Consider the following 25,244-nt stretch of genomic DNA (forward strand, 5'->3'; position numbering starts at 1 on the left):
TAGGATTATTTTGCATCTCTGAGTGCACATGTTGGCAACTCCAGGCTTCTTGTTGGGTTATGTGTGAAGCTGCACAAAAGGTAAAATTAACCCTTGGGTGGGTAGAAAACTGGTTGTCATGAACTAGTTTGGATTGCAGGTGAGGGAATAAAGTGCATGAGTAATATAACGTGCTCAGGTGCTATATTCACTTTGGGATATTCAGGCATTCAACACATGGGGCTATAGTTTACCTAAAGTGAGCATGTGTTCAACCCAGATATGGTGTAGTGTAGTTGATAACAGCTGCCTAAGAAAAGTGGTTGCAAGGAGACTTAAGTTCTAACAAGCACAACTTGTGACATTGCACTAATCATAGGACACACCTGTTAAGGCATCAGCCCCTTAGAGGACTCATCCTTGACCCAGAAACTTATTTCTAACTACACTATAACTCCCAATATCCCAGAGCTGTAGTCCCTACTATATAATAGTCCCAAACCGGAAGTTTGGCATAGCAAGTACACAACAGTACCACTCTCCTTGTGCAGATATACTTAAATTAACAAAATAGATGTGTTCCTGGGGTTCAGTTCTTTCACAGAAACATTGATACTAGAAAGTATAAATAAATGGAAAGACTACAGATAGGTTCCTACGCAACAAAAATTAAGGGTACCTCTTTTGAAGGAACCACTTTGAGGGTGGAGCTAGGGGGAGGGACAATTACTTTATAGTTAATATCCATAATTGTAGTGTTATGTTTTATTATTGTCTCTGTTTTGGATTGTGTTCATATTCCACCTCTTGGTGAAAGGACATTTTACATATAATCGCTATTAACATTTTTCAGCAAACTTTTTATTCAAACCTTGCTCAAGTAAACAAAAAGATTTTGAATATTTTAGAGCAGACTTGAAAGCTTCTTCCAAAATGCATCCAGGATTTTTTCTCTCAACAGCCTCCATTTTACTTATAATTTTGATTTTGGTGGTAAAATGTACAGATCTTATGTTTTTGCTACATACCAGGATAGCTAATGAGAGACAGGCTAATCTCCTTTACCCTTTTCTTTCTGTTTTCTTCTTTGCACATGCTCAATAGGTGATTCTGGAGGCAGCTGTTTACCATCCTTGCCTCTTGTAGGTAAGCAGACCCAGCTACAGTAGAATCACCTTGAGCAGCAGCTCATTCTTTCCCAGGTCAACCTTTGTTGCAGTTTACTGCAGGCACACAGCTGCAGGCCAGCACTGAAAAAGTCTGTCTTCAGTCCTCTTTCACCATCCTCCCAATGCCAATACTGCAAAGAAAAAGCACGCAGCTAGACAGAAGACAAGAAAAAGAAGAGCTGGAGTCCCATAAAAAGACTGTAAAAAGTAACATCTTTGTTAACTGAAGTATACCTATACTTTTGAAATACATGATTTTAAATGCATACTTACAGCATTTGTAGGATATGTTGGCTGGGATCTTGTTAGCTGCAGTTAGAGCAGTACTTAAAACATAAGTAACTAGTTAGAGTATGCAGTTAGAGCAGTAGTCAAAACATAAGTAAATCCTGGTGATTCAAGGAGTCTACATTAGTTATGGCTAACAACAAAATTTAGGCTTTGATATCCCTGAATATCTTGATGGCATCAGATTCTGTCTGATCTTGGAAGCTAAGCAGAGTCAGCACTAGTTAGGACTTGGATGGGAGACTGCCAATGAATACCAGGTGCTGTAGGTATACTTCAGAAGAAGAGACTGGCAAAAACACCTCTGACTATTTCTTGTATACAAAAACCCTATGAAACCCATCAAGCTGCTATAAGTCAACAGGCAACTTGAAGGTGTGTGTGCATACACACACATATATTAACAACAGAATACATGAACCAGCCTCAAAATCTGAATACACCATTGCTGCTATGTGTAACGCAAAGAAAATGTAATTTTTATCCCTAAATTTCACAACAGGTTAATACACTGGATGTCTTTGGGATCTGTGTTATTAAGGTATGGGACAGCAGAGAGAATTAGTTTTCTGTAACAATGTCTTCTCTATTGATCAACATATTATGTGAATATGACATCAAATTTAGAGACTTCTTTAAGATCTGTGAAGCTGGAAAATTTGTACAAACTAAAAAAAAACCCTCAAAAGTATGTTTTCCACCTTCTTTATGCTACACAGATAGAATATTGTTTTATGCTCACAGCTTAGCACACAACTCATTTTGCTAGAAGACACAGCCAACCCTTCCGCTGAGCAGGAAGAAGCACTTTCATCAGGAGTCAAGAGTGCAAGTGTTTGGCAAATCATATGGGCAGTTTCAGATAGCCTCACCAGTCAAAATGGGAGCAGGCAAGTCTCCAGGCCTTACAAAGTCCTAAATATCTGTGTGTGGCCATGATGGGAGTCATATAAAGCCCTAAATGGCTTGGGCCCAGGGTACTTGGAGGACCGCCTCTCCCCATACTATCCGCCCTGCACTCTCAGGTCGGGTGAAAGACATCTTTTAAGAGTTCCAGACGCTCGATATGTATCAGCTCAGAGGGCTTTCTCTATTTCAGCCCCTCAGCTCTGGAACTCCCTCCCCAATGAGCTCCATACTTCTACCTCCCTCGATGCTTTCAAGAAGAACTTGAAGACTTTTTTGTTCCGCCTGGCTTTCCCCCCGTGAGCCTTGTGGTCATTCTCTTCCCCGTGGCAATGTTTTTGTGTATTCCATTCTACACAGCCACTTGTATAGGGTGTTGTTAGTTTTTACTGTTCTTAATTATTAACTTTGTATTATTTCATGCTAATGTTTCATTTGTCTTACTCTTTGATGTACACTGCTGTGATCGCTGGAATAGCGGTATAGAAATAAAATTTTATTATTATTATTATTATTATTATTATTATTATATGCATGTCGCATCTTCATAGTTTTCTTTTGCCACTAAGGCAGCCCACCACCCACAATGTTTGACTTTGGGAAAGGTCACTATGGCGGGTTACAGACCGCCAGAAAGTACGCGACGAGCGCGTACTAGGGTTAGGAAGGGGCGGTGCTTCTGCACCCCCTAACCCTAGTACGTGCTCTGCGCGCACAAAATGGTGGCGGCCATTCCACACGGCCGCCGCCATATTGAGGCCACGCCACGGCGCATAGTGCGTCTTTTCTCCGGCTCCGGAAGGAGCGCGATTTCATGCGGTGTGGCAGCTGCAGCTCCCGGACGCTGCAAGCGGCGGCGGCAGGAGAGCGCCACTTCTCGGTGGTATGTAACCTGCCTCAGAGTCAGACGTTTGAGTCCAACTTAGCACTGCTTTTCAGAAGATTCACCACATTCTCAAAAGGCAGTGAGGGATGGGTGTGGGCTTCTTCTTTTGCCTTAGCTGGGTCTTTGGCTACTGCTGGGAGAAAATACATACTGGTAGTTACTTTTATTCACTGAAAAGATGGATGAGAGAACATAGCCTGAAGAACTGGATTCCAGAGAGGCATCAAAGAGCATTTCAGAAACAATTTTTATTTTTTAACTTCTAATATGGCACAAGAGAATTACTCTTCAAAGCAGGATGCTTTTTTAAAAGACCAGTTCAAGAAACACTGTCTTGTGACCATCTCTCAGCCAGAGCCACTACTGTGCATAATGTATAAGAGGCAGGCAGATAAGAATAAATATTTTAAAAATTTAGTTACAGGGCAGGGGTAGAAATAATGTGGCTCCCCAGAAAAACAGTCAGACCGCAATGATGAAAAATATTGGGAGATGCAGTCCACTGACATCTCCAGGGCTGCACCTACTCCCCTAGTGAAGTTCAAAATCCAACTTCTAATTCCAAACAGAGTAGCCTAATTGAATCAATTCCTAAATGATAAATGATTTATGTCAATTTCATGAATTCAATCTGTCTACCTGGAGCTAACAATTGGATGTAAGCCATAGTATTTACTATTGGAGTGCTGTTGTTTTGTACCTTCAAGCCATTTCAAATGTATGGTGACTCTAAGGTGAGTCTGTCACAACATTTGCTAGCCAGATTTGTTCAAAGGGGTTTGCCAATGTCTTTTGAGGCTGAAATAGTGTGACTTGCCCAAGGCCACCTCATTGGTTTCCATGGCCAAGCAGGGATTCAAACTCTCCTACAGTCCTAGTCTCACACTCAAACCACTATACATGCTGGCTCTAAGTATTCACTATAAACAAAAATAGTACACACACATAACAACAATTAACATATGACCAATTTATCTTTATTGTCTTTTCAGCAAACTGCCTAAACAGTAATCACGGTGGGTTTCCCCCCTCTTCTTTGGCAGTGAGTCTAGTATCTTAATTATACAGGTATACATGGTTAATAAAATAGATGTGTATCTGGGCATGAAAATTTGGTACTAATGGTAGAAATAACATGGAAAGAAGGGGACAGGTTTGCACAACATAAAAATTGAAGAGCAGTTCAACGTTTCAGCAAACTTTTTATCCAAAACTAACAATACGCACATGCAAATGAAACAACCAGGTCTTAGTAAGCAAAAAAGTCTTGAACCTTCTAGAGACCACTTGAAGCCTTCTTCCATAATGCATTTTGGGATGATATCTTTCTTTCACTAGCCTCCACTTTTCTTATATAAAATATCTATGCGTTTTAACATGCTGGGGGAGTTGGTGAGGCTGGTGCTGAGCTACACCATTTTCAATAGGGACTTAGGTTTGCAGTTTCGTAGGGCCTGAACAGACAGGCCAAAATAAAGCTGCTTTGGGTCACTTTGGAGGTATGCTGTTTAAATGACACACGCATCTTAAGAGGCCAGAAGCTGCACCAAAGCTGCGCTCCAGTCCTTAGGACTGGAGCATGGCTTTGGCATGGCTGGAAGCCACATGCATCATTTAAACAGCACACCTCCAAAGTGACCTGAAGTAGCTTTATTTTGGCCCATTGGGACCCTTAGTTTCACAAGGCTTCCAGTCCCTATTAAAAACATTGTTGGACAGCAGCAGAGGCAACAGCAAATAACCCGTGTTTAATAAAATCTGCAAAAGTCAAACCTACAAATGTGGGTACTCAATTTTATAAAGAATTTTAAAACTTCTGTAATTTAAATTGTATTTTTGCACTGAATATTTTATATATACTTTTAATCAGATGCTTACCAACTCCCATCCTCAATTTTCAGGCTGAACTTGATTTGTTCCAATAATATAATGGGCCAAGATTTTTAGAGGTTGTTTGTGAATGAATGTTTTGGTTTCATAGGATTTGTCTAAGCTAGTCTTGACAGGAGCTTCCCCCTTCCTGCTCTTAAGCGCTTCTCTGGCTAGCTATTGCTTCAGACAGAGTATTAAATTAAATGGAGCTTTAGTCTGATAAAGCATTTCTTATTCACAAACATAAAAGGCAATCAACAGGTCTCATCCTCAAGATCTGTAATTTAATGGGTATTGAGTGACAAAAGAAAAGAAAGTGTGCTGACACAGGGCTATAATTTTAGAGCTGTTTGCTGGTAGACCATTAAAGTGGAAAATGTAGATTAAAAGTTGTTTGGAGTATTCTGGGAACTGAAATGTTAACAGGCTGTTATTTAGATTAGAGCAAGCATACAGCCATTCCTATTTTATCACTTATTGCAATGATAATTAAAAACACCAATTGACAACTGTATTTTTAAAACTGAAGCTGAAACTGAGGGACAGGAAAAGTGGTATATCAGTTCAGTGAGTGGCTCAAAATGCATGGCAGCCAAGTTCAATACAGTTCTTAGCACCTAAAGAGAAGCATAACAAAAGGAGTCTTTCATCCATTGCAGAAGGATGGTTTCCTTGTTCACCTGACACACTTCACTTCCTCTTCGGCATGCTGAAGAGCTATATCCCTTTCATACTGTGAAAGGCTCCTGAAGTGAACACAATGCTGCAGCATTTCAGCAATACATCTTCTTTTAGACAAGAGTAATTCTCAACCATTGCACAAGCCATGCTTTTTAATTAAGGAGCAGGAAGTGAGAATGATTTCTTGAACATTTTAAAACCTCCTGGAGGGCCTGGATATGGTGGTGGTGGAGCATCGTAATTGCTTCTGAGTGCCACGGCTTGTTCATAAGTTGGCAGTCCTATATGTTCTGAATGCGGAGAGAGAGACGTTAAGGGCAATTCTTCACGTCTTTGAAAGATGATGGAAGAGTTGTGCCTCCTGCAGCTTGGGTGCCTAAAATAAAAGTACAATTTTGATAAAATGACATGATTTAAACAGCTGGTAGACAGCCTTTCCCAAATCTGTGATGGGCCAAGCACAATAGTCCAAACATGTTTTCTAGACAAGAGAGCTCAAACACCTGTCCACCTGCAACAGGGTTTTACGAAAGGGTATATTCTTTTCAATAGCTATTGCTTTACTTTTTTTCCTCACCAAAGGCAGAAATACAGTGATTCCCACAGAATATAGTATGAGTAATCTTTCTTGCTGGGATATTTTGTTCTAGGATAGCCTGTTCTGAATTTATCTTTCATGTAATGATGGAGTTGCCTTTTGGCCCAATTAACAACTCAAAAGTGGAGTCTCCTTCTCTGCAGGTTTTTAAACTGAGGCTGGATGGCCATCTGTCAGAATGAGTGAGTGTGCGCCCGCTTTGATGGTAAGTTCCTGCAGGGGGTTGGGCTGGATGGCTCTTGTGGTCTCTTCCAACTCTAGAATTCTATGACAGCATCTCTAAGGTGACTTAAAATCAAAACGTTGTAAAAAGTTTTCACATTATTATAAAAGGTCTAATACTTTTTAAAACAATGGAAAAATGTAAACACAGTAAAACAGAATTAGGAGAAAGAGGTAAACAGAGTGGATACATTTTAAATACTCAGGTTTTTTGTTTTGTTTTTTTGCATGATGCTGTTTTTAAATGTCCACTAGAAAATGAACAAAGAAGGGCTAATCTAAACTTCCTTAGGGAGAACATTCCACAGAGAAGGCCTTTTCTGTCCCAGCCTCTTCTGTTGGATTGATAGATGAAAGGGATTTTGAGGAAGAGCTTTAAAACTATGGGTAGGTTCACACAGGAAGAGTCATCTTCCAGATATCTTGGCCTAAACTGTTTAGGACTTTATAAGTAAGCAGTTTTCAGTATCCTGAGTCATATAGAAAACATTCAGGGGTAGCCATATTGGACTTATAGCAAAATACAATGACATCCAAAAACTACAAAACAGTGATATCTTTATTTGGCCAACTGAAAGCATTTTGACAGGCCAAATAAAGGTATCACGGTTTTGTGAATTTTGGATGTTATTGTACTAAGGCACACAGGTCAGCATAAGACAGGAGGAAGATATAGACTATGTACAATAATTTAATGAAAGGGTATAGTGATACCAGGAATGACCATAGAAGATTTACATAAATTCAACCTAGATAGTGAGGAAATCGAAATACTTAAAGATTTCCCATACATTGGATCAATCATTGATTAGACTGAAGACTGAAGTCAAGAAATGGGAAGAAGATTAGACTGAGGACAGCTATGAAAGAACTAGACAAAACCAAAGATACAAAGCCAAAAACTAAAGCATGGATGGTCCAAGTTATTATATTCCCTATCATGCAAGAGCTGGACAGTGAAGAAAACAGATAGAAAGAAAATCAACTCATTTGAGATGTGGTGCTGGAGAAGACTGCAAAGGATACGATGGAGGGCCAGAGTATCAAACAAATGAGTCCTAGAGCTGATTAAGCCTGAGCTCTCATTGGAATCCAAGATGACCAAACTGAGGCTGTTGTATTTCAGCCACAAAACAAGAAGATATAACTCACTGGAAAAGACAATAATGCTAGGAAAGGTGGAGGGTAACAGAAAAAGAGGAAGGCCATATTCTAGATCAGTGGTTCTCAACCTGTCTAATGCTGCATCCCTTTAATACAGTTCATGTTGTGGTGACCCCCCAACCATAAAATTGCGTCTCGGTGTCTCAGTTCCTAAAACCATTGGAAATATGCATTTACCAATGGTCTTAGGTGATCCCTGTGAAAGGTTGAGAACTGCTGTTCTAGATGGATAGATTCAATCAAGGAGGCCATGGCCCTGAGCCTATAGGACCTCAGAAGAGCAGTTGAGGACAGCGAGCTTGGAGATGTGTCACTCATGGGATTGCCATGAAGTGAGGTCAACTCAAAGATGCTTAAGAACAAAAATGGCACAAGGATAGAGTGCATGAAATGAGATATTTTACAAAAACGTGCCTTGGTCACATGCAGTGATGCCACAACAGTCACATTCCAACACCACAATGGTCTGTCAGTAGCTACAGTACTCAAAGGCAGGACTTAGCTTTTTGGCCTCCACACAAGCAAGAGATTAAATTGAACACTTCCCTTCCCCTTATGGATACTCTTTTTTTTGGCAGGTGACAGCTGATCCTGCTTAATAGAATAAAGACCTTTTACAGTAAAAAGACCCAACTAATCTGGATGAAGAAAATATGGCAAAAGTAGTATGCACAAAAAAACTTATTGTGAGATAGTGTATGCTATGTGGATGAGTCCCCTCCACAACTTAAAGAACTGGGCAAGTTATTTTACAAAGTGTTTCAGAGACGGGGTGGAGTGGGGAGTATTCTGTGGGTATTCAGTGTCATAGTTTTAAGGTTTGCCTGTGATTAATTTGGAGCATTTCTCATAAAATTATCTTTCAAATCCCCAATTATGAAAAAAAATTGTCTGCACTGGTAGGCACTGAATGCTGTTGCTTAATATCCAGGAACAAGTTTCTAAAGCTGTCATGCTTTCCTAAGCCACCAAAGATATCAGGCCACAAGAACTCTGAAGGATTAAACATACACACACACATACTACTGTCACCGACATACATTTACAATTGTGTAATTAGCAACCAGGCATAAATTAGCAACCTGAAAGAACAGTCTGTGTTATAACCGTCACCATTATAGCCACAATCCAATTTTAGATAGGTTTACATCTGTCCTAAGTTCAATCCATGGGATCAATAACTGAAGCTAAGAAGCCCTGGAAACTTGACACCAGTCAGCACAGAAGCAATACTGAGCTAAACAGACCAGTTGTCTAATTTAGCAATTTTTCTATGTCCCCATTTGTTAATGCACCTGATCCCATCAGATCTTGGAAGCTGAGCAGGATCAACTCTGATTAATACTTAGATGCAGGTCCACCAACAAATATCAGATGCTGTTAGCTATATTTCTAAGGATTTATATATTTTTATATATATCGAGGGATGCGGTGGCTCAAGTGGTTAAGACACTGACTCTGGATCAGCAGGTTGACAGTTCGAGGCCCAGGTACCACATGATGGGGTGAGCTCCAGTCACTAGTCCCAGTTTGAAACAAGCAAATGCAAGTAGATAAATAGGTACCACTCCAATGGGAAGTTAAACAGCGTTCTGTGCAATCATGCTGACCACATGATCACAGAGTAGTCTCCGACAACGCTGGCTCCTTTACCTTTACCTAAGCTATATTTCAGAGCAAGGAATTGGCAAAACCATCTCTGAGTATTGCTTGCCTAAAAAAACCCTATGAAATTCCTGGCATCACCATAAGCCAACAGGCAACTTGAAGACACATGCACACAGTCTGTTATTCCCTATCACTGTAAATTCCGAATTTTGTGCTAAATCCATTGTTATCCCTTCCTGGAATAGACTCACTGAAATCAGTGATGTTCATTTCAATGGTCTACCTAAAGTAGGACTAACATTGTCTTTAGACCTTTACTCTTTTATTCTATCCTGAACTCCAGCACTTAAAAATGCTGTACATATTATTTTTAAATCATAAACTATTTGACAAAGGGAAGCAAAAGTAATACCAGGATTGCTTCTTTAAAAAAATATTTCATAATAGCAATAGCAATAGCAAGTACATTTCTATACCGCTTATCAGAGACTTAAGCACTCCCTAAGCAGTTTACAAAGTGTAAATTAATTGCCCCCAACAATCTGGGTACTCATTTTAGCGACCTTGGAAGGATGAAAGCCTGAGTCGAGCTTGAGCCCTTTTGCTAGTATTGAACTCACAACTTTATGGTTTGTGAGTTAAGTGGCTGCAGTACAGGCATTTAACCACTGCGCCACTAGGGCTCCGGTATTAAAATACAGATATTATTAAAAGCATATTGGTTCCAAAGGATGCAACTAGTGGAATCATAGTGCTATAACTGGAATCATAGCACTGTAAAGGAAATGAATTATTTACATTTCTAGTTGGTAGATTTTTATCCCAAGCAATCTTTTTATGTGTATTATTTTATTTTTTATGTTATATTTTATATTGATGCTGGTCTTTGACTGTAATAAAGAATGTATAATAATAGGAATCATAGCACTATAACACAGTATTATATATAGCTATAACATAGCCATATATACGTAGCTCTATCTATGGGTCCCTCCATATATAGAGCTATTGAACACTATAAATCCTATCAGGACATGACTGGCAAATGCAGTAAAGAAATACATACATACAGCCATGCAGCACTTTGTCTAGACCAGGGGTAGGCAACCTTTTTGAGCCGGGGGCCGGGTTGGTGTCCCCCAGACAACGGGAGGGGGGGGCGAAGCCAAAAATAAATAATTAAATAATTAAATAATTTAGGACAACATTTTCAAATGTAGGACACATTTTTTTAAAATGGAGGACATGCGAAAAAATTTGATGATTTTTTAAAAATGTTAATATAAATGCATGTTTCTTAGGCATGATCAAAATGGAGGACATTTGGCCATTATTCCTAGACAGATGGCAGAAATGTACTTCCCTTTCTGGCCAACCCCCCCTCCCCCCCATTCCAAACAGCACATTTGGGCATTGAACATGGCTTTACTTAAGATGGCCTCTTGCATATTTCAGAGGCTTATTGCATAACCAAACTCTTTGGGTTTCACACTGAACATGGGTTCACATGGCTATGCATATTGAACATGTCAAGGTGGTTTCACAGTTCTTGCACCAAGTGTACTTCTCAGAAGTGTGTACTTGGTCAAGGGACTGTAGTTTTTCTTCACTGCGCATGAGTTTGTAAAAATCACAGCAATTTACATTGACCATGCCTCAGAGGCTTGCTGATATCAATATCACCATTAAAGAACCAAAAACACACAGAAAAGGCACTTTGGAAAGTCATACTCTCTTGGCTTCAGAAACAGTGCGTGCATGCCTCTCAAGCTGACTCATATCATCATCAACATCATCATCATCACACTACCACTGTCAAAACAAGGGAGACTTGTTAGCATTAAAAGCACCCAAAACACACTTTGGAAGGTGACACTCTCTCGGCTTAAGAAACAGTGTGTGCATGCCTCTCAAGCTGACTCATATCATCATCATACTATCACTGTCAAAACAAGGGAGACTTGTTAGCATTTAAAGCACCCAAAATAAAAATTTAAAAAACCTTGAGGCCTCTGGCCACTCACCACCTCTTCCGTCCTCCTCTTCCTCCTCCTCCTTCTGCTCCCCCCTCCTCCTCTTCCTCCTCTTCTTTCTTCTCCTCCTCCCCCTCCTCTTCCTCCTCCTCCTTCTGCTCCCCCCTCCTCCTCTTCCTCCTCCTCCTTTTGCTCCCCCCCATCTCTTCCTCCTCTTCTTTCTTCTCCTCCTCCCCCTCCTCCTCTTCCTCCTCCCCCCTCCTCCATGCGCCGCGCGGCCAGGGGGCGGAGCGGAGGAGGCAGAGGAGAAGGAGGTGGACAGCGCGGGCCCGCGCGGGGAGGCGGGGAGGGCGGTGCGGGGCTTCCCCCTTTGCCTCCTCTGCCCCAGGCCACGCGGCCCTCCTCTTCTTCCTCCGAGCGGTGGAGGAGGAGGAGGGCAGCACTGTCGCGCGGCCCAGGAGGAGGTGGTGGAGGAGGAGGTGGCGGCAGCGGCAGCAGGACCGGGCTGGGGCCGGTCCTGCCGCCTCTGCGGGCCGCATCCGGCCCGCGGGCCAGGGGTTGCCGACCCCTGGTCTAGAGTGCTGAGCTTTTATGCCAACAGTGTACACAATGAACACAGGGATAGTAATTTCAATATTTAATTCCTTACCCTGTCAGTGTTGGTTTGCACCTTTTTTGGCATAGATAATAAATTAGTAATCCAGTTATAACCAGTAGCACTCCAAATGCAATAAGCCCAGTCAAAAGTCCTATAACATCCATCTTCTCTAGTGCTTGCCCACCTGTAAAAAATTAGAATAAAAATTAATTTGTATTTAAATATTGCATTGTTTCTTTATCTATTCCAGGTAACATTATAAACTGTGTAGTACTCAAGATGCTTGAGCTAGTTTGTCAAAGTTAACATATGAAACTGTTCCTAATTTATTCCATAGATCTATAAATAAAATCTCTTTATAGCACTGGTTTTCAGCCTTTGCCCCTCAAGATGTTTTGAACTTTAATTCCCAGAAGCCCTAACAACATTTATTTATTCATATAGTAAATTTATATCTTATCTTTTTCCCAATATGGGATTTAAGGCAGCATTAAAAAAAATTAGTGGTCAGGGATTTTAGGAGCTGAAGTCCAAAATATTTGGAAAATTAAAGACTGAGAACTATTCTTTTATATTAACCTTCCCTATCTACTCTAATAATAAGATACACATTATGCTTATCACATCAAGACCCAGTCTTTACTGAACAGAGCCTTTTGGACTGAATCACCAGAGTGCATTAAACAACAAATTGATAGGAAATGAAGAAGGCAATATTTCCTCACATTCATTCATAAAAAATAATCAACATAACCAGAGGTCTGGGTGACTGACACAAATATTCAACTTCAATGTATGCCACATGCTAGCCAAATAAACAGTTCCAGGAAAATCAGGAATGTGTGACTCTTTTGAGGTTTTGGATTGCAGCACTCATCATCCCTCATCACTGGCTATGTTTGGTATAGCAGAAGAGTGTTGTAGTTCAACAACATTTGGAAAACCACACATTCCACACCTCTGATGTGACTGAGTCAAGCCATACATTGTAAAAGAAAGGACAGGGAATGGTCTAAAATTACCAGCTTATGAGCACATTCTTTCCCATGCCTGCAACTAAGTAATGAAAAGAGAAGGTAGTCAATCACAGTGTTTTTCACACTGAACCATCCATGTAGAGACATGATTGTTCAGTTCAGGTTAGGAAAGGCAGTGCAGAACACTGTAATTTGGTACCTTCTCTGTGGGACTCCCCCAATCTATTGTATGGCCATCAGAGAAACAGCATGCACTCTGTAAATGTGCCATGTGGTATGTGTGATCTAAATGCATTTAATCAGAGTGCTAGGTCTTCTATTTCCCTTCAAATCCACTGAGGAAAGGATGGGAAACTATGGCCCTCCAGAGTTTCTTAGACTGCAGTTGCCCACCCTTGCTTTAGTTTGTCAAAAAAATTCAAGTTTCTATTCTGCAACAGGAGCAAATCCTTGCCCTTTAATTAAAGAAAGAAGGTATAAAACATGATGCGTTTCTACATGGAGTCAAAGGAATTCTGAATATAGGACTGTAAATAATAATAATAAAAATTAGTATATGCAAGGTCTATTGTGATTTTGACTCACCTGTCTTTGAGCCAGGCCCCCTAGTTGTATATTCATTCCAGAAAGTGTTCTAAGAGAATAAATAAAAAGAATATGCCTGAAGGGTTTTACAGGAACACACACACACACAGAAAACCCAACCACCATCCTCCAAACAGTTAAGAATGTACATTTTCTGAAATCACAACAGTTGCACATGATTAATTCTGGCTTGAATTTGGAGGTTAAAAGTGACATTTATACAAATATGGCTGAAATTTCAAGTTTTGCAAGCATCAAAGTATATGGATTGTTTTTAAATCAGACAATATATTGTTAGCTGTGCATAATGCATAATAAAAAGAAGATAGTTGGCAACACTAGTAAATGTATTACAACTTCTGGGAACTAAAACTTAAATCCAGTTGTTAATCTTAACTAAAATAGACTCATTAACATAGTGGAATTAAGAGAAATGAGCTTTGTGTCACTTGCATCTAAAAAGAGACTCCCTTGCCTGTTCCCATTTGGTTTATAATGCAGCACCTATATATTTAAACCAAAATGCAAAATTAAGTCAGGAAACTATGGCCTGGTACATACCAGCCCTTTGTGGCATCAGGGCGACGTGCTAGGGTTGCCTCAGGGCGGTGCGTGCACACACCACGCAGCCCTAGCACGTGACGAGGATGTTGCAGCTGCACAGCACCATCCACATGGCGCACACAGCTATGATGTCACAGCAGCGCAGTGTCCAAACAGCACTGCGCAGCTGCAACGTCATCACACCGTCTCTGGTGGCTTGCAGTGGTGCAACTGTGCCCCAGAAAGGAGCTGCTTCTGTGTGCTCCTTTCTTGCTGTGCAGCAGCATCGCACAATTTGATTGCTGCAGTGCTGCTGCGGAGCAAGGAGAGGCGCCTCCCCAGCTTCTAGCATCATCCCAAATAAACAAATTTCAGTAGATTTTAAAAGAAAAGATTCCCAGTCACTGTAGAAGGTTCGAACAGTTGATAATGCTGCAATTTCTGAATCCTACCTTCCAGAGCAAAATGTGACAGTTTTGACAACCCACTTAACCCCCTAGCACAGTCTCTGTTTTATGGCCATTTTAGATAATTTTCATATAATCCATTTTCATCTGTATCCAATAAATTATTGTGCTCCAGATCCAGAAATCATTTTTCAAGGCAGCAATTCAGTTGTGCAGATGTTACATTGTTACAGCCACAATAATTTGGTGCTGGAAAAATATAATTGTTCTTGTTTGTCAACAAAACAAACAGCAGTACAGATTGAGTATCCCTTTTCTGGAATTCTGAAATTCCAAAATACTCCATAATCCAAAATTGTCCACATGGGTGTGTGAGATAGAGGCCTCTTTGCTTTCTGGTGGTTCCATGTACACAAACTTTTGTTTTATGCACAAAATTATTAAAAATATTAGGTATGAAATTACTTTCAGGTTATGTGTTTAAGGTGTACATGATTTTCATGTTGAGACTTGAGTCCCATTTACAAGGTATCTCATTATGTATATGCAAATATTCCAACATCTAAAAAAATCCTAAATCCAAGACACTTCTGTTCCCAAGCATTTTGGATAAGGGAGACTCAACCTGTATAGTTAGTTCCAAGAAGCAACTCTATTCCCCCAACCATTATGTGGAGATAGGAAAGCTAATTGTAACCTAGTACCAATAGAAGGCATAAAACACTAAAGCTGGGGACGGAATCTGGATTTGCTTGTGAACTTTTCTTCATATTTGCTTGTGTTCTAGACAATTTACTTTCCATCTAGTTCCCATGACTGAATAAAGTTTAGACTTGGGCTAATCTAGGAGACAACATCCCTTCATTACTAGGACCATACAATATCAGCTGTTGTGCACATTTTACTGAAAGATATAAATGTATGTAAAGAAGTCCTCAGCATTCATTTTTTGTATGTCTCTTTCACAAACAAAATAAATAGGTAAAATAATTACTGTTTGTTCAGTGTCTTCAAAAAATTCTCTTGCTTCCTCAAAATCACATTGTTCTTCATAACATTCCCTTTTAAGATTTCCTTGGGTTAATAGTTCAAAGTCAAATCTGTTGTATAGGAGCTGCCGTCCAATGAACAGATTGGCTTTCTCTGCTGAGATGAACACTAACAAAAATAAAACAACATTTATATCAGAAACAAAGTTATGGCATTTTTAAAAACCACTAGCATAACCACTGGAGTAAATTATCTTAAAATCTGTAGTTCTGTTAACACATGGTAACAGTAACACACACAAAAAGCACAGAGAGAGAAAGAGTTGAATCATATAACTAAAGCCACGTGGAGAAAGTCACATAAGAAGCGGTGGAAATATGGACCTTCTCAAATGCAGTTCATAAGCACATATTTTCCACACCTCCTATGTTTACACAAGTTGTACCAGGAAGATGGGTGGTTCTGATGGCTTATACATACTGTTGCAACACAGCATTCTTAGGATGTATTAAAGAAGTCTGAGACAGATTGCCTTTATAACTTGATTGGGTTATTCACAGAATCACAGAATCTCTGAGTTCGAAGGCACCACAAGGGCAATCTAGTCCAACCTCCTACAATTCAGGAATACAAAACTAAAGCCCATCCAACTTCTGTTTACACCTCCAAAGAAGGAGAGGTCACCACTCTCTGAAGCAGTCTATTCTACTATTCCACTACTGAACAGCTCTTACAGTAAAAAAGTTCATCCTAATGTTTAGGTAGAATATCATCTTTTAGTATGAATCTATTGGTTCATTTCTAGTCTGTGCAGCAGCAGAAACAAGCTTGCTCCTTTTTCTATATGGCATCCCTTCTGATAGTTAAAGATAGCCATCATATCACTTCTCAATCTTCTTTTCTCCAAGGCTTGAAACAGACAGACTGAAAAAACCAAGGCAGGGCCATGCCAGCGCCATTTGCACTGGGGCTGCGACAACCACATGTTCCCGGCCCCAATCTGGGCCACAACCTGCTTTCAAACAGGCCAGCAAAAAGAGAGGTATTTTATCTCTCATTTTTGGCCCAGTTCTTCCCCAATGATGCTGATCTGGAGCAGTTACCTGCCATGTTCGGGGGCGGGCATCATCTAAACGCTATGCCTTGAATGCGGTGGGAAACTGCGTCATTTGGCCTGTCTGTTTCGGTTAAACAGTTAAACATACTCAGCTCCCTAAGTCATTCCTCAAAAAGCTTGGTTTCCAGACATGTTAAGGGATCGTCCTGGTTGCTCTTCTACAAACATGTTTCAGATTCTTAATATCCTTCATTACTATTTAGAAAGTAGGTACATGTAAAAAAGCTCTCCTAGTCTTAAAGTTGTACTGATAGCAATCTAGAAGTAATTAAACAACTTCCCTGAAGCTGCAGGGAGACAATTGCTGAGCTTAGGGTTGCCATAACCCGGTTGCAACCGGGTTTTTCCCGGTTTTGGCGGCACCTGCCCGGTCACAGCACGGGTGCAGCCAAAAACCGGGAGAAGCCCGGTTGCAGCGGGGTTGCTGGGCAACCCTGGGGCCTCGCTGCCCTCCTCCTCCTCCACCGCGCATGGCCGCGCAGAGGAAAAGGAGGGCAGCGAAGCCTGGGGCGGAGGAGGCTGCAGGGAGGGGGCGCCTCTTGGGCGCAGCCACGCCTACCTCCCCGCCTCCCTGCAGCCTCCTCCCTCCTTCCTGGCCTCCGCGGGGGCCAGGAATGAGGCAAGGCTGCAGCGATCGCCGCCGGGCTCCCCGCCTCCTTCCTGGTCCCTGCGGGGGCCAGGAACAAAGCAAGGCCGCGGCGATGGTCGGCGGCCTGCTTGCCTCCTTCCTGGTCTCCGCGGGGGCCAGGAACGAGGCAAGGCTGCGGCGATCGCCGCCGGGCTCCCCGCCTCCTTCCTGGTCCCTGCGGGGGCCAGGAACGAGGCAAGGCCGCGGCGATCGCCGCCGGGCTCCCCACCTCCTTCCTGGTCTCCGCGGGGGCCAGGAACGAGGCAAGGCCGTGGCGATCGCCGCCAGGCTCCCCGCCTCCTTCCTGGTCCCTGCGGGGGCCAGGAACGAGGCAAGGCCGTGGCGATCGCCGCCGGGCTCCCCGCCTCCTTCCTGGTCCCCGCGGGGGCCAGGAACGAGGCAAGGCCGTGGCGATGGTCGGCGGCCTGCTCGCCTCCTTCCTGGTCTCCGCGGGGGCCAAGAAGGAGGCGAAGCCCCGGCCATGGCCGGCGCTCTCCTCGCCTCCTTCCTGGTCCCTGCGGGGACCAGGAACAAGGCGGGGCCCCGATCCTGGCCTCCGATCGCGGCGAGGCCCGGGGCCCAGGTGGGGAGGGAAAGCCTCCTTAAGTGGAGGCTTTCCCTCGCCGCTTGGCCTCCGCTCCCCGCCGCGATCGTGAGGGAAATGTAGGACAGAATTTTTCCCGGTTTGGAGGTCCGGCGCTATGGCAACCCTAGCTGAGCTGGAATTATGAAGTGTTCAGTTTCCAAAGGAAAAAGTTTCCTAGATGAAAAGAGTCAGCCACCAATGCTGTCAGTGAATTTACAGATGACAGGACACTATTTGGGATCACCTTTGCTACCTTACCCTTGTTGGATCCAGCCTCTGCAAACCCCCCCCCCCTTCCATCACTTGTTTTTTTAGCTTTCTCCCCTAAATTCTACTTGTTCCAGACTTCTGGTTACCTGCACTAGTGTAGTAGAGCCAGGATTTGAGAGTGAAAGGCTCTGGACTTTTGGATTAGTAGGGATGATGAATCATCACCTCCCTCAGTTTTCCCTGTTTCCTCTGGAATGCTCTGCTGAAATTCTATCTATAGCAGTAAAGTGGAGTGGAACATGGATATACCCAGCAATAATACATATATAAATCAGTTAACAAAGTAGATGTGGCATTACTTCTTTAGCAGAAAATTTGCTACCAGATGCAGAATTAACATGGAAAGACTAGGGATAGTTTGTTGTTGATGTTGTGTGCCTTTGAGTTATTTCTTACTTATGACCTACGGTGACCCTGTTACGGGGTTTTCTTGGCAAAATTTGCTCAGAGGGGGTTTGCCATTGCTTTCTCCTGTGGCTGAGAGCATGTGACTTGCCAAAGGCTACCAAATGGGTTTCTTTTACTCTTTCCTTTATTGTCCATGCATACACATTAAGAGATTTTGGAGGTAGCTGCTGTTTACCTTGCCTGTTGTAGGCAGGCATACACAGGTACAGCAGGGTCATAGCCAAGGAGGGGTCCGTGGGGTCTGGACCCCCCCCCCCTTCCATTAGATACCATGAATGGTATGTGCTGCTGCACCGCAGTACCCAAGCCCCATTATAATGGTGGCACTTACTCTGGACCCCCCTTCCCAAAATCCTGGCTACGTCCCTGGGTACAGTAGAATTGGTGGGGGAAAAATCCCACTCTTTGCTAGCTAAAGCCTTATTGCTGTTTTAATTGCAGACACACTACTAAAAACTGCCACAGATAGTTTGTGTTTCTCCAGCCCTCCCATATCATCCTCCCAATGCCAAATCTGCTAAAAACTATTCAGTGAAGTTGCAGAGGAAAGGGCAGATAAAAATTATTAGTAAAAAGGAGCTTCGCTGTTTGAGGCTTTTTATAACTGAAGTATGCCTGCATTATATATTATGCTCTAAATACCCTAAAGACACCAAATGTCATCTTGGAATCCCATCTTGATTTTAGAAAGCAATTTGAAAAGACAGTCTGTGTTATACCCATCACCATTATGGTCACAATCCAGTTTTAGACAGGTTTACATCTGTCCAAGTTTCAATCCATGGCATCTGCAGGTAAAGCTAAGAAGACTCCTGTCTGAAATCCTGGAAACTTGACACAGCATAGAAGCAATGGTCTGATTTAGCAATTTTTCTATGTCCCTATTTGTTAAGACCAATCTGATCTTGGAAAACTGAGCAGGGTCAGCTTGGATTAGTAGTTGGTAGGAAGACCACCAACAAATGCTAGATGTTGTAGGCTATATTTCAGAGGAAGGAACTTGCAAAACCACGTAAATATTCCTTGCCTAAGAAAACCCTATGAAATGCATAGGGTTGCCAGGTGACTTGAAGGCACACATACACACCTGTATTGCTGTGAATCTCAATCTCAATCTCTCTCTCTCTCTTGTAATGCAAAGTATTTTACAATGGCTCCGAGCAGAATAGATAATTTAAGATCCCAGTAGTTTTAGGAAAGATCTGCTTCTGGTAGAAATGGAAACTGCTAGAACTGGTTTGCTGATATGGATCAACTCAGCTGACTGCACTGTGGTCTCTTCTTGGGACTATGGCTGCAGAAGAACTATCATAATAAACACCCTCTCTTCATAATTTACTACTGCATACTTGTCTCCTGCCTTGATAATGTGACCTCAGTACATGTTAGCATTGCTTGCATCCTAGAACTAATTTACTACTAAAACTAATTGTGCAGAGGTTTATCCCTAATGCTGAATCTGTAAAAACTACATAATGTGCTCTCTCAGGCCTACCCATTTCACAAACTAGGTGAGAAGTACTTTATATAAGACACAGTAAGACACAAATAGCAAAAAGAGAAAAAGAATCTCAGATGCAGTTTACAGGAAGGATTTCAGAGAGGAAATCATCTGGTATGCCATGTAGAGGCTATCCATACTGCAGAAATAAACCAGTTTAACATTACTTTGCCATGTCTCAATGCTACAGAATTCTGGGAACTGCAGTTTGTTGTGGCACCAGAGCTCTTTAACTGAGAAGGCTAAATGTCTTGCAAAACTGCAGCTCCCAGAATTCCACAGCATTGATCTAGGGCAATTAAAGTGATGTCAAACTGGATTATTTCTGCAGTGTTAGAACCTGTCTTGTTTCTACCTTCACTTTTTTCCTGCAAGTCAGAACGTCTGCATGTACCTTCAAGTTGCCTGTCAATTTATGGCAACCCCATACTTTTTTCATCAGGTTTTCTTAGGTAATGACTATTCAAAAGTGGTTTTGCCAGTTCCATCTTTTGAAACATAGCCTACAGCACCAGGTATTCGTTTATGGTCTCTCATCCAAGTATTAATCTGGGCTGACCTTGCTTAGTTTCCAAGATGGTGTCTTTAGGCTCTTATTACTCTTCTTTCAACAAAAAGACCAAAAACACATTTAACATTTAAAAATCTACTTATCCTGAAGCAATTACACAACTTGAACCACAGACTAAAAAACATTTTACAACACTATATCATTATTTCCTGCATTTTATAACACCATTTGAGGAGGGAGGGACTCTTAGAACTGGTAGCAAGAAGATCATGATAGAAATGTAATGGTCTCACAGTGAGACTTCCCCACATTTCTAGTCACAATGGATTGTCAAACTGTGATTCTGTAATGCTTTGGTCTCAGAATAATAGGACAAAGAAGAAGCTTTTATTATTAACAGTATTCCTTACAAAAATAGCACATTCCTAACTATTGTTGTATTGTGCCTTCAAGTCATTCTGAGTTATGGTGACCCTATCACGGGTTTTTCTGAGTCTGAGAGTGTGTGACTTGTCCAAGGTCACCCAGTGGGTTTCCATGGCCGAGTAGAGATTCAAACCCTGTTCTCCATGAGTCATAGTCCAATGTTAAAACTTTGCCACACTGGTTCAGTACCAAAACCTTCAGCTGGTAAACTGTGGTAGAACTATGGGGTAAAAGTCTGAAAAGGTGAACAGGAGTGACATAAAGTGATATCACTTCCAGTGTATTGTGCCATACCAGAGCAGCCAACAATCAACTAATGTTGGGGTTGCTTTGATTTGGATTTCCTGCATGGCAGGGGGTTGGACTGGAGGGCCCGTGCGGTCTCTTCCAACTCTATGATTCTATGGTATTATAATTTCCTCCAGTATTTTGAACATGTTCACATTCAGAACCTTTGAAATGCCTTGGCACTGTTCACCTTTAAACACTACATTTAAGCAATTGAATACTACATAGGGGAACAGGATAGTGATGTCACTTGGGCCATGGTTAGGAGGGGCACAGGAAGGTAAGGTTAAATGTAGCATTTACAGTCAAAAAAGAGTATGTGTCAAAGGGAGTGAACCACTGCCAAGTTAGGTGGAGATTCAAGTGTGTCAAGCTGAAGCAAGTTCGGGAAAACTGAAAAAGAGCCTAAAGGCAGGTTGATCTGAGCAATTTTAACAAGAAGATGATTAAATAAAAATGGCATTCTCTTGCAATTGTTCCATGGGAAGATTGCACACAAACCTCACGAGGAGATTTTACACAAATTCTCCATCCATTTGATGGGATCAAGAAAGAAGCAGGGACTACAAAGCAGGTTTTGAGGACTACCAATACTACTGATGGTAGAGACTATCAGTTAACCAGTATAGCTACAGATGAATAATGAATTCTAGATACAGCTTGTATTATAGCACAGTCCTGTTGTGTTTATGCCCATACTACTGACTGTGTGAAGCTGTTTGAGTAAAACAAGTCAGACATAGGGAAATTGCCTCAGATGCGCTGTTTAAAATCCAAAGTGATGGGTCATAGTTTTTTTGGTTTAAGTTGCAATAATTTATAAAAAATTTATACCCCATGAGAAAAATTTGCTTCCTGAACTTCAGCTGAAACATCATTTGAACTAATACCTGGATTCCTTATCCTCACCTCTCCAACATGAAGGAAGGTTAAAATGTATAAATTACAATTTGGAGCATGGTGTAGTGGTTTGAGTATTGGATTATGACTCTGAAGACCAGGGTTCAAATCCTGGCTCAGCCATATAAGCCCACTGGATGACTTTGGGAAACTCACACTCTCTCAGCCTCAAGAGGACAGCAATGGCAAACACAGTCTGAAGAAACTTGCCAAGAAAACGCCATGATAGGGTCTCCTTAGGGTCAACTTAAATTGGAAATGATTTGAAGGCACACAACAACAACAACAACAACAAACTACACTGAGAACAGAACCTCAATTCTTAAGCTGATGAAAACAAAGAGTTTTGTTTTACACAGTGCTTCTTATATATATAAAAAAACTTACTGCCTCTCATCACATTTCTTGATTCCCTTGATTGTCTTGAGTTGTGAGGAAATGCAAGCAGTGTTCGCAGGAAATGAAGCAGCAACACAGAAAAAAAAATAACATAACCTGGAATCTGTCAAGAGATTTGTAAATACAGTAAATTAGTCACTAACAGACTTTAAAAATGAACTGACTGGCTGCAGTCAACATCATACAAAAGTTTTCACAAGACATTTGGATGAATGTTCCATCAGAAACGGGTGGTAAGCCTCCCACAAACCAGTCTAGCACGTCCATCATCATGGTTGCATAAGATTAATTACACGGATTGTCCCTAGGAGTTGAAAAAGGCCTGTCAGAAGGAAAGAGAGTCACCGTTTGAGATAAAGACAAGATTGTACATGTTTGGGTCTCGTCTGAGTGTTCTCAAAAGTATGGACAAGGACTTGAAATACACTCTGTATTTTTTTAACCTCCGCTCCTTTTCACCCTGGATTTTTTAAAAAAACTGGATCCATCTTTTTAATCTCCTCCCCCCCCCCCCCCTTTGAAAGCCAGCCTGGCATAGTGGTTTGAGCATTGGGCTATGACTCTGGAGATGAGGGTTCGAATTCTGGCTCGGCCATGAAAACCCACTGGGTGACCCTGGGCAAGTCACACTCTCTCAGCCTGAGAGGATGGCAATGGCAAACCTCCTCTGAAGAAATTTGCCAAGAAAACCCTGTGATATGGTTGCCTTAGGGTTGCCATAAATAGGAAATGACTTGAAGGCACACAACAGCAACAACTTTAAAAAAACAAAACACAGCACCTCTTCATAACATACACTTGACCTTCAAAAGTCAGTTTTATAAGCCTGAATAGCTCCTAATCCTAATCTGAGTATCTTCAAACCAACTAACTAAATACTCACCTGCAGAGGCACAAGTTTTTGCAAACATCCATTCTTAGATGTCCACCAAAGCTTTATCCAGCACCACCAAAAGGAATTTGGACCAGCCTTATCCAAATGATACTAAACCACTTGAAATACAACCCTACTACTGGAAGACCTTCAATGTAAAAGGCCCAGTCTCTCCACGGTTTTGGTCAAATGGCCTGCAGCTTTTTGAGATTTTATTGTTTCTAGGCTTGCTGGTGTAGTGGTCTGAACACTGGACTATGACTCTGGAGACCAGGCTTCAAATCCCCGCTCAAGGGTAAAAACCCACTGGGTGACCTTGGGCAAGTCACACTCTCTCAGCCTCAGAGGATGGCCATGGCAACCCCCCCTGAAGAAACGTCCCATGAAAACCCCATGATAGGGTAGCCTTAGGATCGCCCTAAGTCAGAAACCACTTGAAGGCACACAACAACAACACTACAACAACAAAAAGACTTGCTGGCTAGGTTCTCCTTTGTTTTTATTTGGTCATGTCCTATATTTTTCTGGGACGTCCTCCATTTTTGTGGTGCTTTGTCCTATTTTGCAGTTAGGACACCCAGCACATTAGGGAGTGTGATCCAGTTACACTGCATTTATTTCCAAGCACTCGCTTTTACTTCATATGGACCCCATCAGAAGTGGAAAATTTTGGTCATGTCCTCCCTTTTCCCCCCGGAAAGCCCTCCCTTCTGCGGTGCCTTGTCCTCCTTTGCGGGTAGGACCTTTGGTTCCAAAACACACTGCAGAAATAATCCAGTCTAAGACCGATTTGACTGTCCTGTCTCAATGCTAGGGAATTCAGGGAACTGTAGTTTTGTGAGACATTGAGTCTTCTTTGTCTTGGTGCCACAATAAACTACAATTCCTAGGATCTCCTAGCACTGAGCCAGGGCAGTTAAAGAGGTCTCAAACTGGATTATTTCTGCAGTGAGTTTTGGACCCTGGTTCCCCTTCTCTATCGATTTTCCTAACAAAAGATTGCAGGCAAGATCTCTCCTCCCTCCCTCTGGCTCAGAAGGGACTCCTTCTTCCTGGGCTTACCTGGGTCCACCTTCCAGGTGTCTGCCTCCCTCTTCCTTCCCAATCAAGCCAGGCTCCTTGGGGAGCCACCAGCTCCAGAGATCTCTCTCCTAGGGACCCAGGTCCTGCCAAAGGAGCCAGACTCTGATGATGATGAGCTCACTTGGTTGCCGCCTTCCTGGAAGGTAGCCACCCACCTGGATCAGGAAGAGCAGCCCAGGCTTCACTTACAAGCCAGAGGAGAGAGGGAGCCTCTTTCAGCCAGCAGCTGCTCAGCAAACTTTGGGAGGGAGGTCCCATGTTTGCAAGCTTGGCTTGCACTTCTTCCCAAAATTGCACACCAGCAACCTTCCTTCCACTCCTCTCCCTTTGGGTAAAGCCAGGCTGAGCAGAGGTCCTCCTCCTCCTTCTCTGTCATCCCTCTCAGACTTCTGCCCAGGAGGAACATTATTATTATTATTATTATTATTATTAAGCTTTATTTATAGAGCACTGTAAATTTACACAGCGCTGTACATAGACTCAATTAAAATAGATAAAATAAACCTGCCTGTGGCATACATTCTATGAAAATAATGAAATATATACGTATTAGTGCATGTTAACATTCAATAAAATAAAATCAATTCCAAACAGTCCTCCATTTGGAGCATGAGTTTGCATTTATATGAGTGTGTCAAAGGTTTTTTTTAATTTTATTTTGGGATGGCTTCCAATATTCTTGAATGCCCTCCATTCTGCAGCGAGGGTATCTAGGGCACCCTGAGTAAACATGCCTCTAAAATATCCCATTGTGGGAGAAAGGTGGGATATAAATCCTTGAAATAAATCAAATAAGTAGTAGTAGTA

At 42.0% G+C, this 25,244-nt stretch overlaps 1 protein-coding gene across 1 annotated transcript; it reads right to left on the minus strand.

Moving 5' to 3' along the window:
• Window positions 1-4,200: 4,200 nt before the first annotated feature.
• On the minus strand, window positions 4,201-24,695 carry PRRG4 (proline rich and Gla domain 4). The gene is made up of 7 exons (XM_089523107.1): window positions 24,627-24,695; window positions 24,417-24,539; window positions 22,469-22,583; window positions 15,451-15,614; window positions 13,507-13,555; window positions 11,996-12,128; window positions 4,201-6,157 (listed from the first exon to the last, which is right to left on the minus strand). Exons 1-7 carry the CDS (start codon window positions 24,693-24,695, stop codon window positions 5,938-5,940), a joined length of 873 nt encoding a protein of 290 aa, XP_089379233.1. The 3' UTR covers window positions 4,201-5,937.
• Window positions 24,696-25,244: the final 549 nt, after the last annotated feature.

The sequence above is a fragment of the Sceloporus occidentalis genome, unplaced genomic scaffold (genome assembly GCF_023333645.1).
Source record: "Sceloporus occidentalis isolate IW3139 unplaced genomic scaffold, rSceOcc1.0.p SCAF_4, whole genome shotgun sequence".
Lineage (NCBI taxonomy): Eukaryota > Metazoa > Chordata > Lepidosauria > Squamata > Phrynosomatidae > Sceloporus > Sceloporus occidentalis.

Bases quoted from the DNA above. Each gene is read 5' to 3' on its own strand.
- PRRG4 (XM_089523107.1), bottom strand. From the start codon at position 24,695: ATGGGACCTCCCTCCCAAAGTTTGCTGAGCAGCTGCTGGCTGAAAGAG. The intron at 13,556-15,450 runs GTAATTATTTTA...TTATTCTCTTAG, and splicing joins TTGAAGACACTGAACAAACA to AACACTTTCTGGAATGAATA. The intron at 12,129-13,506 runs GTGAGTCAAAAT...AATTTTTTACAG, and splicing joins GGGGCCTGGCTCAAAGACAG to GTGGGCAAGCACTAGAGAAG.